The following is a 13,495-nucleotide window of genomic DNA, read 5'->3' on the forward strand; positions in this document are numbered from 1 at the left end:
TTTATCACTGTTTTTCCTGCGTTAACGCCGATAGAGTTAACGGTCCCCGGAGCGGTGACCCCACCGACGGCTGCCTGCTGCCGGGGTGACTGCCGGTTCTGTGCCTTTTATAAAAAAAGCCTCAAAACTGACCGAACTTGCCCATTGTGTGATGAATATTCGCCTTGAATGACAGTTTGACCCCAATAGATACTGCAATGGCAAATCGCAGCTTTAGACACGCTTATTTACCAAATGACGCTGGATCCGAACGCTTCACTTACATATTACCTGGCCGCGATGGCACTTGCGGAAGCCCACTTTTTTAAGTGTGCTGGGAAAATGGAGGGATGAATCTGACAGTGATTGAGGTCCAAATCTTCTCCAGCGTTTGCACGTGGTGAGGAATGATGTGACCTTTAAGGACAAACATCACGTTACTGAATTAAGGGCAATTCATTCCATAAATTACTATTGCAGAAAAAACAACAATAATAATAGTATAGATGATGATAATGATGATCATTGTTTGTTTGGTTTTTATTTATTTGTTTGTTTTCGTTTGTTTATTATCTAACTGATATAGCCTGTTTAAAATGACTTGGAAGACATTGATTGCTTGATCAGTCACTCAGTAACTAAGTTGGATCCTCTTGGTAAAATGTCTCTTTTTTAAAGGGGAGTGGGGGGGGGGGGGATGTGAGAGTTCGCCATACTACTCATTGTCGTTTTCTCTCTCACTAACCTTACAGTTCAATGCAAGGTTATCTAAGATTTGTTGACACACCACGAGTGATGTGAATGGTTATTTGCTGATACAGCTTTCTGAAGGTAGTGGAATATATGACACAGGTGCACCTGAAGATATACCTTTCTTTAAACTAGCTTAACCTCCCGTCACTGAATGGGTTTTGTCTGTTTAGATTATGACTGTTGAATCTCCAACCCACTCCATTCCTATTCTTTCTTGTGATTCAGAGTTTACAAAGCATTTTACCTTTTTTATCCTTTGTATATAGGTTTCGATTGGTCGGTAAGAACTGAGGTTGCCTGTGGTTGGTGGATGATTAGTAGCAAGTAACTGGACGTTTACCTTGATTAGCAGATGGTTTGATGAAACAATGGCGCACTTTAAGTCACTGTTTGGGTGATTTGTGGTGTCTTCAAGCCGGAACGTACATAAGCATCTGCTGTGCTATGCATTTGTGAAGGTTTGGACGTCTCCTTAATCTTACTCATGATGAATCTCTGATTTCTGATGACTGTAATTTGAGGTGGGTTTAGAGTTCACACCAAGGGATGTTTAAGTGACAAAGGCCACGTAAATCCAGAACATTCTCCAACTTGGTATAAATCTGTGGTTTTCTATCCCAGTTTCTATTTCTATATTCTATATTCTATTTCTATATTCTACATTGAGGGTCTTATGTATCCTGTGAAATCAAGGTACTAGGTGCAGATCCGCCAGAAGTTAGCCCACCCGATGAAGTCTTTTCTGGCTTGAAGTTCATGGAACAATATGTCAGCGGAACATGACCCACTGTATTTAAGCAAGACAAATATCGAATTAATGTTACTTTTTGTGGTATTTCCCCCTCTAATTAAACAGTCTTTTGAAGTGTGATTTATGTACTGTTTTGTGATACAACTTACAAAAGGCAAATAAGAAGTTGCCTGGTCACCTGGTGTGGAATTTCGAGGTAGCAGTGCGAGTGAGTGGTTGCCCCGGGTTACCGCTAAGGTCGCAGGCATCCACTTTAAGCAAAATGCATCAGTTCACAGGCTGGCATTCTAGCACGATGGCTGGGGCGCATCTGGCATGAAGCCAAAGGGGAATCCACCTCCAGGATTGAGCTGTGTTAATGTGATTAGATGGGGGGGGGGTGGTCAAAGTTTTTATTTAGTCTGGCTCTTTGGTGCAGCACACACTCAGATTAAAGTACTTTATATGGTAAGTCAGTGTTAATTAATTTGATGGCTCTTGTGGAGTTTGTTAAGCTCGCAGAAAAAAAAATTCCACTACAAAGAACACCTGGAAAGTTTATTAGTGTAGCTTTTCTTCTGATATGTTCTCGTCTGCATTCATGAACTGGAGAAACGTCATTCTCCACGGCTGGCGCTCTGGGAGCATGACTGATGGAGCCGTTGATGTGTAGGGGTCCGAGGTGCCTCTCGGAGCCGAAAATCGACCGAAACTTTAAGCAGCACATTAATCGCTTCTGTCAGAGGTGGAATTAGTGGCCATTTGTAGGAGAAGTTTCCTCTCCCTGTTCTGACCTCAGGGTGAATGTGCAGATGGAGAGCAGAACCTGAGAGTGTATCGGGTTTTGGTGCATGTGACGAACCAGATAGCCTTTGACATAAAACTCATATTTGGCTTAAAAGATAACATTTTGAACTGATAGATTTGTAAGAGATGAAACTGTTAATCCAGAGCACCTGCTTATTTTAAAGAAAAAAACAGAAACCTTCACACCTAAACTATGGAGATCCGGCTTGTTTTCCAGCTGTCTGTGACTTGTGGGCGTGCATGTGCTCCCGTGCATGTGCTCCCGTGCATGCATGAGTGTCTCGTGTCGGAACAGTGAGCCCCGATCACATGACCAGGGACTTGGCAAAGAAGGACCGGTTGGTTAGAAACTTTGCCCTTTGTGGGGGCTCTCAGAGAAATCGTGGTGGAAGTGGCAGCAAAACAGCATGCATGTAAGCAGAAAATCCGTGGGCCAGGTTGCTGAAAATAAAATGAAACGAATGCTGACTGATATTCCCTAGCTGGCAAATGGACTCAAATATGGCACTTGGGGAAAACAAAAGAAAACCCAGCAGCACATATTGAGAAACGATGGGCAGGTGTAATCATTATATAAAACCAGATCTTCTGATTTATTATTTTGTTTCCCTTCCAAGATGTTTGAGGGCCACACCCCCCCCCTCCACGGTGTCATAATTGATTTCCTGGCCTAGTGCCGGTCACATTCATTAAATCATCATTGGTGCCTTTGCTTCTTGTGCATTTTGCAGCTCTGATGTGTTAAGGGAGCTGTCGCCGTAGTCAAGGACCTGATGGTTTAAGACAAGCTTTTGAAGGCTTACCTGAACGTGAGCATGCGGTTAAATCATTCATCCATAGAAGCAGTAAAACCATTAGCGGAGTCACCCGTAGCGCTAACATTTATTACCTCCAGTGTCACTGACCTGCCTGACTGACTTTAAGTGAACCGTAACAATATCCAGGTCTGCTGAACTGCACTGGTTGCTGCCATCGGTTTCCATGTTCTCGGTTATTTTGTTTATTAGCATAACGTACTGTGTTGCTTTTATGATGATGAAAAGTGGGTTTGAGCTAATTGTAAGACCTTTGATTATTTGATTATTAACTTTATGACTGAGAGTTGCTGCTTAAAATATTCGCGGGTGTTTATGGGGGGGGGGGGGCAAAATCGACACATTTACAGTCCTAATTGGCCGGCTTCTTTCACTGCAGGTGATGGTGTCGAACGTTGTAGCGTCACTTGTAACGGTGTCGCATAGTGCTAGCTCTGCAGGAAAATCTACAAATCTGTCAACATGTACGTGGGAAAGCTTCTAAACCAGTCCCTAATCTCAAGTGAGTTTCACAACACATCAGCCTGAGTTACTTGACTGTAGATCACACCAAAGCAAACACCTTAAGGGGGGTTGGGTGAGTGCAACAATAGCCAGGTGAGTGTAAAACGTGTTTAGGAGACCATTTGCTGCATCAGCGGAAATGCTCGACCTCTGTGGCCCCTGCTGTGTGTGTCAGCTCTTGGGGTAGCCGTGCGTTTTGCGGCATACAGAGTTGTGACCCTGCATCGAGATCTGAGAAATACTCTTTTAGGACTGTTCTATTCCCACATACGATCAATCTTTCGGCTCTGATCTCTGCCTTGAGCTCAGGTGGTTACGTAATCACCGTTTGCACGCCTCATCATGAGGGAGAGAGTGTAGCTGCTAGATTAGGCAGAAGGATCTGAAATTTTGAAAGTCACTTTTGTATTTTTCTCTCACATTTAATTTGAGTATGTACTCCTCCATAACTGATTCATGGGTAAATATCTTGGATATCGATCATTCACTGATGACTTGTTACGGCTCTAAATCCTTTCTGATTTTTATAAATGAAGCGCACATCGAAAAAAGCAACCCATCTGGAATGTCTGGGCAATGAAATCTCGAAGAAAGGGATGAGCAGGACTGAAACTGAAAGTAGACATGGTGTAACTAAAACCTTCCTGAGGAAAATCCAGCTTCACTGACCCCCCTGCAGATTCACCCTTGAAATTCCATTTTTGTTCTTTGCAGGAAGTGAAAAACACATTAAGTTTCAGTTTTTATATCCCAATATCCGAAAGAATAAGAAGTGTATAAATAGTCATGTGTGTGTGTCTTTTTTTGGGATGTGGTTATTGGTCACTGAGCCACCGTACATGAAGTTTACCCTGACCCTGTCTGCATTCTGGCCCTCTTCTCATTGGCTGTTCCACATTCTTCAGATCTTTTGCTTTTCTATGATATAAACAAGTCTTTAGACTGTAGGTGTCCAGTGACGTGGAGTCTTTATGACCATAACAATGTAGGCGGCCAAAAACAACATTTACAGAGGACTTGAATGGATTATCAGCTCCTTTAACACCCATTGAATTAAATATTTATAACCTTTAAGGCAGTGTGACCTCGGTATCGTACAGCTTTAATTTAATCAATGGTCCCTCATCCATAACGGGCAGAACTCCCCATGGAGGGTCAGCTTCTGACATAGCCTGCATTCTTCAAATTCTGATACGACAGGAAGTGGACTTTAAACAGATTAGTAAAACAAACGAGAAACATAAATCAAGCTTAAATATTCAGAGGTGCACCTGAAAGCTGCACCGGCCGGCCTCTTTCAGTATGGTATGATTAAATCATATTCCTGTGAATATTGGGAAGCTGATCGTTTTTGAATGAAATTAGCAGATTGGTCGGAGACATGTCTTACCCTTGGGGAGAAATATGTCCGCTTGGTGTCTCTCATATACACGGAGTTGAGAGTGAGAGCATACAGGAGCAATGGCAGATCTGTGTGCCAGGCATTTGGGTGAGGATGTATCCCCTGTACAAGCCAGAGAACAGTGATTCCGTTCTTCAAAGATCTGCCGTCGTACTTGCAAGGATCGAGGATGCAGGTCAGAATAGACTGCTGGTTGTCTGGAGAGATCTTTTCTGTTAAAAATCAAGGGCATTTCGGATCTTGAGTGGTTCTGTTGCGGATTTTGGAACAACGGTGGCTCAAGGCAGTCATAGAGCGTCGCCTCTGCTGGCGTGCAGGTTGACGTTACTCAAGGTTACGGAAGAACAAAAGAGGACAAAGGAAAGTTGTCGTCCAAGACACAAAAAAGTGTTTGTATGTGCAGTTGAAAGGATCCCCACGCCTTTCCTACAAAAGAACCCCCAGCACTCTCACATCAAAGTGCACACGGTGTTACATGGCACATAATCAATCCCACAGAACATTCACCCCCCGTCTTCCAGTCCTGTTTGGGGTTGGAGGGGGTGGAGCCTAAACCACATAATAGTTGGCCAAAAATGTTTTCCTGTGGATTACACCATACTGTACGCTAATGAGGATTACACTGTAAATACACACAACAGGAGACCATAAAGCGTTCACGAGAATTGTGCCCTAAACACATAGTAAATGCAAAGATGCACACAATAACAGACCTGAAGTGTATTAATGAGTCTTGCATCATAAATAAACACTACTCTAGATAATAAAATCATTAGTCGCACAACGGTAAGATAAAATGCTGTACCATTGCTCTAACAACACCCAAACACAAATGTAGAAGTACCATTGTAATTTGCAAATAATGGAGGTAAAAGAGAACCAGTAACCCATTTAAGTTTTGTGTGCAACTGTCATGTGACTCACTGCAACTGTCATGTGACTCACTGCAACTGTCATGTGACTCACTGTATCTGTCATGTGACTCACTGTCACTTTTCATAAGCAAAGGTCTAATTATTAAATTTATCTACTAACATACCTACTAAACAATTCGCTAAACTGGGCAGCTGCTCCCTAAAAGCTTGATCAGGTTCCACAAAGTGTTTTAAAAGGACGGGTCGCATTGACGCAAGGGTAATCTTGAATGGAGCTGACATTAAAACCTGATCAAATGGCCTTGATCAGCATCTGTCTCTACCTGGAGCTGGAGTGTCGAAGCTGACACTGTCCACAGTGTTGCGGGAGCAGAGGAAGTGCTACAACCATACATGACCTCTGAAATACCCAACTGCTTATCTGAGAACTGATGGTGGGAAGCCTGGAGACTTTCCCAGTCAGTGTAGGGTACAAGGCACCCTGGATAGGATTGTGGTCCATCACAGATCACACACAATAACACTGTAGTCGTTTTAGGGACAGTGATGTATGGCTTTGGACTGCAGAAGGGGAGTTTTGATGCAGCGGTGGCTGCATTCGAACCACAAACCGCAGAGGTTGGTTTGAGCCACTATACTGTCCCACCCATGTATCCAACATAATAAGAGGAAGTACTGAAGGTCATCGTAATATTTAGAAATGAATACGTTTAGACCGTAATCAGTTCATTTAACTGGTTCTGCTATGCAATGCTAGTGATAAATGCAGAGGGAATATCAATCATATGAGCGGCCATTGAAATGTGCAGCTTCAGAATTAGCTGAGAAGGTTTACTTTAGTGTCAGGAGACCATCCGTGCTGTAGCCACCTTGGGGAGGTCGGCTGTCCAATACAGCTGTGGCACATGTGGGAGTTGGACAGGTAAGGTTAACAGGCAAATGGGCCGAGAAGGAGATAAAGAAAGAGAATGTAACGAGCTTTATGTCTTTTTTTTTTATACTTCTTTTATATGTCAGATTCACTAGTGGTTAAATGGGTTATTAAATGACACCGTAATTGCGCTAATTAGGATTGTGAGCTTTGACTTTAATATAGCTTATCGATTTAATGGGGGACAGTTAGAAGATGTGAATGAGGAAATCTGGTTATCACTGAATTTTCCAGCATTTTTAAAGTACTATGTAAAATACGTTTGCCATTTTCAAACAGCAGGTAGATTCTTCACCTGTATGCTGAGCTCTCGTGTTAATGTTCACGAGCAGGTGTTCAAAGTTGTTTCGTTTGCGTAAGTATGCAAGAAATTAAACATTTATGAATCATTTATCAGTGCTTTGTTTTTTTTAAATGTTCTCTTGGTGGTTTAAATGGCTCCTTAGTCTACAACCCAAATGATAAATTTCATCGCTGACAATAATCGATTAGTCGGGGATGACCTCTGATGACCTTTCATACTTGGGCACTATAGCAGTGAATGTAGTCCCTGTAGTGCAAGGCAATGCCATTATTGTCCGATTCTACTTTGGGGAAATTTTCTCGGAATATCGATCACAGTCAAACGTGTCTATGGATTTTCATAAAGGCAGGGCAGGCAGCAGGCAACGTCCTTCAAGGAAAATATCCTCAGATATCCAAGAAGATCCAAGCAAGACCTATTTCTTAGTTTACATTTCATCTGAATGACTCTAATCACTGTATATCTGTGTATTAAACATTATTTCTAGGGTTAAGAACAAAACAACAACGACAAACTCTACTCAAGAACAGTGTATTGGTTATTAAATTGCAACTGAAAGCCTTTAGACAAAAAAACGATAAATAATCAAATACTGCCCCAGTAATTTATAAAGGGGACTGGAACAAGGTCCCTGGAACAGATTGTCCCCTTCTTGGTGAGAACAAAGTGACCATGTTCCTTTGAAGTCTGCAGGGCGATTGGGGAAGCGCCCATTGTAGCCTGAGGTCCAGACCCGCACTGGCGTTGTCTAGTCCTGCCAGGGATTCCGGGTGATTTAAGTGAGCTTATCGCAGGAGACCAGCTGGTCAGACTTGTGGGTACATATGTACGCACAGCTGCTCATTCAGCCCACGATCGACAGCCATGAGGTCCCCAGCAGGCAGGATTTCAGAGAATTGCCTCTTTCTTACCTAATCGTGTGAAACACTCCAGCCACTTTCTTCAGACAAACTTTGACAAACTGTGTTATAACTATGCTAAACTACCCATTCTGCAAGATAATAGTCAGACCTGAATTTGTCATTCATTAATCTTAACGGGCCTGAGCTATAGTACTGTCTGGTTTTGTCTTATATCGGCCTGAACTTCAGCATTTGCGGTGAATGATGTTTTAATTAGTTTTGTGTGCATTAATTCTGCTTTCGTGACTTCATGATTTCATGTCTCTCTGGTTAAACATACACCTGTTGCACAAAGAGCTGAGGATTAGCTGCATTAGGTGCGTTGAGTCTGGTCATGGAGAAATCGGCTAGCTAGTGTGCTCTTCAAGAACAGGGGCCCAGTCCCAGGGGTGGGTGCCGGGCTCAGCTGACTCCGAGGTTCATCAGAGAAGCCTGGGGCCAGCCTTCAGCCTCCAGCCTCCAGCCTCCAGCCTCCAGCCTTCAGCCTCCAGCCTCCAGCCTCCAGCCTTCAGCCTCCAGTCTCCAGTCTCCAGGCTCCAGTCTCCAGCTTCCAGGCTCCATCAGTCTTGTTTACAGCCGATTGCATTGTGTAAGACAGAGACCAAGGTCAGGGAGCTGGTTTATCAGGTAGTAACTCCATTATAAACAATATTATAAGGAATTTAATATGCATATAAACATAGAAAAACGTCAAATGCTTGCATTCATCTGCTTAATAACATGTGAGTGGATCCGGGGAAGATGGTGGCACAGGAGGTAGTACTGTCGTTGGGCAACTGGAGGGTTGCAGGTTCGAGCCCTGGTTCCTCCTGACCCCATCAAAGTGTCCTTGAGCAAGACACTGAACCCCAAATTGCTCCCGGTGAGCAGGTTGGCACCTTGCATGGCAGCCTCCGCCACCAGTGTATGAATGAGTGAATGTGAGGCATGAAATGTAAAGCACTTTGAGTACAACGTAGGAGTAGAAAAGTGCTATATAAATGCAGTCCATTTACCATTTAATAGCATCTGATCAGAGTTTGTTTGAATTGATGATGTCACGCATGTTTAATTTAGGCAAGTTTTGACCTCTGCATGGGATGATGGGGTATTGTATGTGTGCTAGGGGTCTCTGTCTGTCTGTGTCTGTCTGTCTGTCCGTCCAATCTATTTCCTCGGGAACAAAGGCAGCTTTTAAGCTGCCAACATTTATGACGACGCATACTGGGGTATTTAAAGAAACGTTCTTTGTATTGCGGTTACATTAAATGCCCGTATCACGTGTTTAGTGTGCACCCTACATAACTCTCTAATGCCAATATTTAATCTTCTAAAATGAGTCCTATGGTAATGCATATTCTAAATGCCATCAGCGGCCTGGTGGTGGCGCCATACCACCCAGGCCTGCATTGCTGTGACCCAGAATGGAGGGAACTGCTTCTCTTTCACGTCTCTCTGGCCTTCTCAGTACTTATATTACAATGCTGCTTCAGACGGAGGTTGGTAATTAATGGTAACCAGCTCATTGCTGTGGTTTTCCTGCGGAAGTTTTGAGGGACGCATCAAGAAAACCCCACAACATGCTAACAGGTCTTTTGCTTGTTAAAGTTGCACGATACGAGGGTGGGGCACAGGGGCACTGGGGCACTGGGGCACTGGCCACAGCTGAATGTTAATTCGCCCCTGCAGTGCCCCCTCCCCTATCATTCACCATTTCAAATACATCATTGGCTAATGATAAGGTTGCCTACTCAGTATGAATTATGGACCCTTGAATGCCCCCCCCACCTTAAAAAAAAAAATCCAAGAATTGTCCCTGGCGTGATACGATCCGTTTTGATGAATCCCTTATTTACTGGGGGGTTGGGTGGGGGGAGCTGAGCTTCGATATCAGTCGTCTTGTTGTCTTGTGACACTCTAGCCAATGGGGGGTATTTGCAAACTGGTCTGTTAGTTCCGATTGATTAAATCTCTTCAGTGATGGCTGCTGTGGGACCCGACTAGCTTGTTTAACAAGAGTAGTCCTGTCAATTGCGAGGTTTGACAAAACTCTACCTTCATTTCTCAGCACAGTACCATGGTACATTTCCTTCATCGTTGCATGTGTAACGTATGAGTACGTCAGAAAAAAGACGTGTGTGTGTGTGTGTGTGTGTGTGTGTGTTTATATCTGGCACAGCGTCTAAATGTAACAATGTCAGTTGAAGTAGGTTTCAGGGACATGGGTTATGCACGGCACAGCTAAAATAAGCAATTATTCACCGGGCCTGGAGTTGATTGGCGGACAGCGTCAGAAGTGACTTCGTTAGCCCCCGCAGTGCAAGGTGTCTGCTTAGGCCCCCCCTACTGCGAGGACGCTGGTGTGGTCGCCTGGTCAGGTGCCATGCCCAGTAAGGGATTTCTGCTATCTCCGGGGGAACTTGGATATCGTGGGGAGGGTGGGAATGTTACTTTCTGTTGCTTCTTTGTAGCTAATTCTGGGTACACCCTTCAGGCATGGGGACGCGGCCGGGGTGGGGGGTGTGTGCAGCTGAGCGCTCATGGCAGAGTTCCCCTGTTTAGCCCCCTTCTCGGCCCCTGGAGCCTGGGGTGATCGTCGCGGAGAATGAAAGCGGCCGCCTGCCTGCCCGCCTGCCTGAGTGCGCCGCAGCCTGTTCTGTATATCTAGGTCATTGTGCCATACAGAGGAGGCGTGGATGGGGGGGGTCTCTCTCTCGCTGCCCGCTCACGGCAGCTCGACACACTTGGCTCTTCCGAGGGAGCGGATCCTTACTGCTGGGAGGGGGGGGGAGGGGGTCGTCTTTGAAATATGACAACGTGGTACTTATAAGCCAGTGTTTCTCAGCCCGGTCCTCAGGGACCCCCAAACAGTCCACGTTTTTGGTCCCTCCCGGCTCCCAGCGCACTTGTAGCAGGTGTTTGGTGTTCTTGATTACACAGGATTGTTTGGTACAGGTGTGCTGGGATTTGGAAGGGACCAAAAAGGTGGACTGTTTGGGGGTCCCTGAGGACTGGGCTGAGTGACAGTGACTTAAACACTCACCTGGGTGAAATTTCAGCAGTGGCGCTATGAAAGGTTAATTTTCTGTAGTGCAGTGTAAAAAAGCTTTAAGATACACAAGATACCTTAAAACTTAAAACTGCTCACAGTATTTTGCATGTAAGTATGTGTATAAAGCGAGGTTGTGTATCTGTGTATTATTGTATCTCAGTTTATGTAGCCTCAGGTCTATGCCAGATAAAAAAGGGGTCGTTCTCTCAGATTGCTGAAAGGTAATTTTTTTCGTGGAGCTTGAAACCATGATTTTACAGGGATTTTGCAGCTATTCATGGATGTGTGCCGGTGATGGGAGATGTTATTGTGCTTTTATGCTTTACACCTCAGATGAAAACGGAAGCAAACGCTGAAATTTGTAAAAAGATAAAAATGATCCCTAGTGCTTAGTAAAGGAAAGGATTTAGTTAAAATCTGGGTTAAATTATAGAAGAATTATAGAAGCCTAAGTGACATAAATAGACCGTGTGCGATGTTCTCTTTTGGTATAAAAAACATTTTCCATTGTCCACTGTCATTTGTGGGAAAGCGAAACTATCATGCATAACATTTAAACCGGAACATTTCTTTAGAAATAATCTTTAAAATATTCTATTTACAAGCAAGGTGTTTATTTTTCCAGGAATTTGGGAACTATTTTTACGATACCCTGATTATCATTTTTACATCTCTGACGAATAAAGAAGTTTCAGCAATGTATCCATAACCCTAAATGTCAATTTACAGGTTAATTGTGTAAGCATATTTTTTTATTATTACTTTGACCATTATTGCGTAAATGAATCCATCCATCCAACTTCCTGGCCTTGGAGACTAACCCAGGTAGTCCGGGGCAAGGGTATATGATGAGAGGGATGCCAGTCCATCGTCGGGCTGTATGTGTGCACACACATGCTATTGCCACCTTGCAGTGGCAATCGATCTGACTGGATGTCTTTGGTCTGTAAGAGTAAAACCATATGACTCCCTGAGAACATGCATAGGATTCGAATCCCAAACCTTGGAGGTGTGATTCAACAATGCAGGCCACTGAGCCTTCCTCTATAAATTTAGTTCTTATAAGCCTTTAGCTATGCAACACCCCTACTTCCCTTAACCACTTTTGCTTTATTAGTTCATCCTATTAAACTTATTTTTTTTTTGCATGACGAGATAAAAGTACTAAAAAACAGTATTGTTTCACTGCAGAATCACATCCTTCTCACCTGGGAACATAACTGAATGTGATACACAGTCTGTCTTTCCTGCATCCCCTTCCAGTGGATCAGCCCAAGGCGGATCTCCAAAGTCCGACGCCCCATGGCAAATTCTACCACATTGTCTCCATTCTCATTGGTTGATTCCTGTTGTTTGATGTGACTCCTCCCTCCACACCCTCTCTGCCATGGCTGCTTGTTGTTTCCCGCGCCAAAGTTAATGACATATGAGCCAAATTTATATTAAACTGTTATGTCCAGAGGCCTCTCAAAAAATAGCCTGGGAAGTCAAAGGCCTGGGCGAGCCCATCCCATCCTACGTGGAGTAGCTTGTTCCTCTGACAGTCCTCTTCAGTGTTTGTTAGAAGAAGTAATCAGCCAACACGTTCTAGTGAAATCGCCTTGGACACTTACTGAGTTTTTCTGTGCCAGTTTTTGGTGTCAGGGGAGATGTTGAGCATGCATTCACGCCAGACTGAACCAAGTTTCTCAAGCTAGTGGATGTTGTGAGTTCGGTTGTCTTTGCATCACTGCTTTTCTGTCCTATTGGCTGGGATACATCTTCAGCTATAGCTAGATGGGAGAACTGTTTAGCCTCAATGAAGAAAACATCTATCTTTCAGAAGATGCCTAAATGCATTGTATGTAGCCTATTTATTATCTGTTACCAGCTACACAATCCTCCTGGCCTGCTGTATCAACATGTTTCCAAATCACATGCCTGCTTGGTTTGATCTGTTCGAAGAAATGAGGTTTTAAACACAAAGTAGGTGGGATTGATGTGCAGTGTCATTCATTGGCTGGTCAACCGATAAAGTTACCTATTGGACATAAGATATTGGTGACCCACACCGCAATCCACCTTGGATGTTGTAGCCTTGTGTCATACTTTTCTTAAATTTACAGGTGCCATTTATTTTTAGCAGCGGAGTTGCACTCTTGCTTAGGTATCACTTCCAGCCAAGCTACAGTACATCCATCCATCCATCCATCCATTTATTTTCCAAACCGCTTATCCTACTGGGTCGTGGGGGGTTCGGAGCCTATCCCGGAAGCAATGGGCACAAGGCAGGGAACAACCCAGGATGGGGGGCCAGCCCATCGCAGGGCACACTCACACACCACTCACTCACACATGCACACCTACGGGCAATTTAGTAGCTCCAATTAGCCTCAGCATGTTTTTGGACTGTGGGGGGAAACCGGAGTACCCGGAGGAAACCCCACGACGACATGGGGAGAACATGCAAACTCCACACACAT

The 13,495-nt window shown here is 44.1% G+C and overlaps 1 protein-coding gene across 5 annotated transcripts in view; it reads left to right on the forward strand.

Moving 5' to 3' along the window:
* The window catches only part of LOC125738665 (metal transporter CNNM2-like), a 37,401-nt gene that overhangs the window by 1,896 nt on the left and 22,010 nt on the right, over window positions 1–13,495 (forward strand). The window contains exon 2 of one of the 5 annotated variants that reach the window (XM_049007856.1): window positions 3,464–7,809. The exons of 3 other annotated variants lie outside the window; for them this stretch is intronic. In XM_049007856.1, coding sequence (XP_048863813.1) covers window positions 3,464–3,510 — 47 coding nt within the window. In that variant the 3' untranslated portion in view covers window positions 3,511–7,809. Of the gene's footprint in view, window positions 1–1,425; window positions 1,604–3,463; window positions 7,810–13,495 lie in introns of those variants that run through there. One more of the 5 variants, XM_049007857.1, reaches the window with a different exon arrangement.

This window comes from Brienomyrus brachyistius, chromosome 3 (assembly GCF_023856365.1).
Source record: "Brienomyrus brachyistius isolate T26 chromosome 3, BBRACH_0.4, whole genome shotgun sequence".
NCBI classification, from domain to species: Eukaryota; Metazoa; Chordata; class Actinopteri; order Osteoglossiformes; family Mormyridae; genus Brienomyrus; species Brienomyrus brachyistius.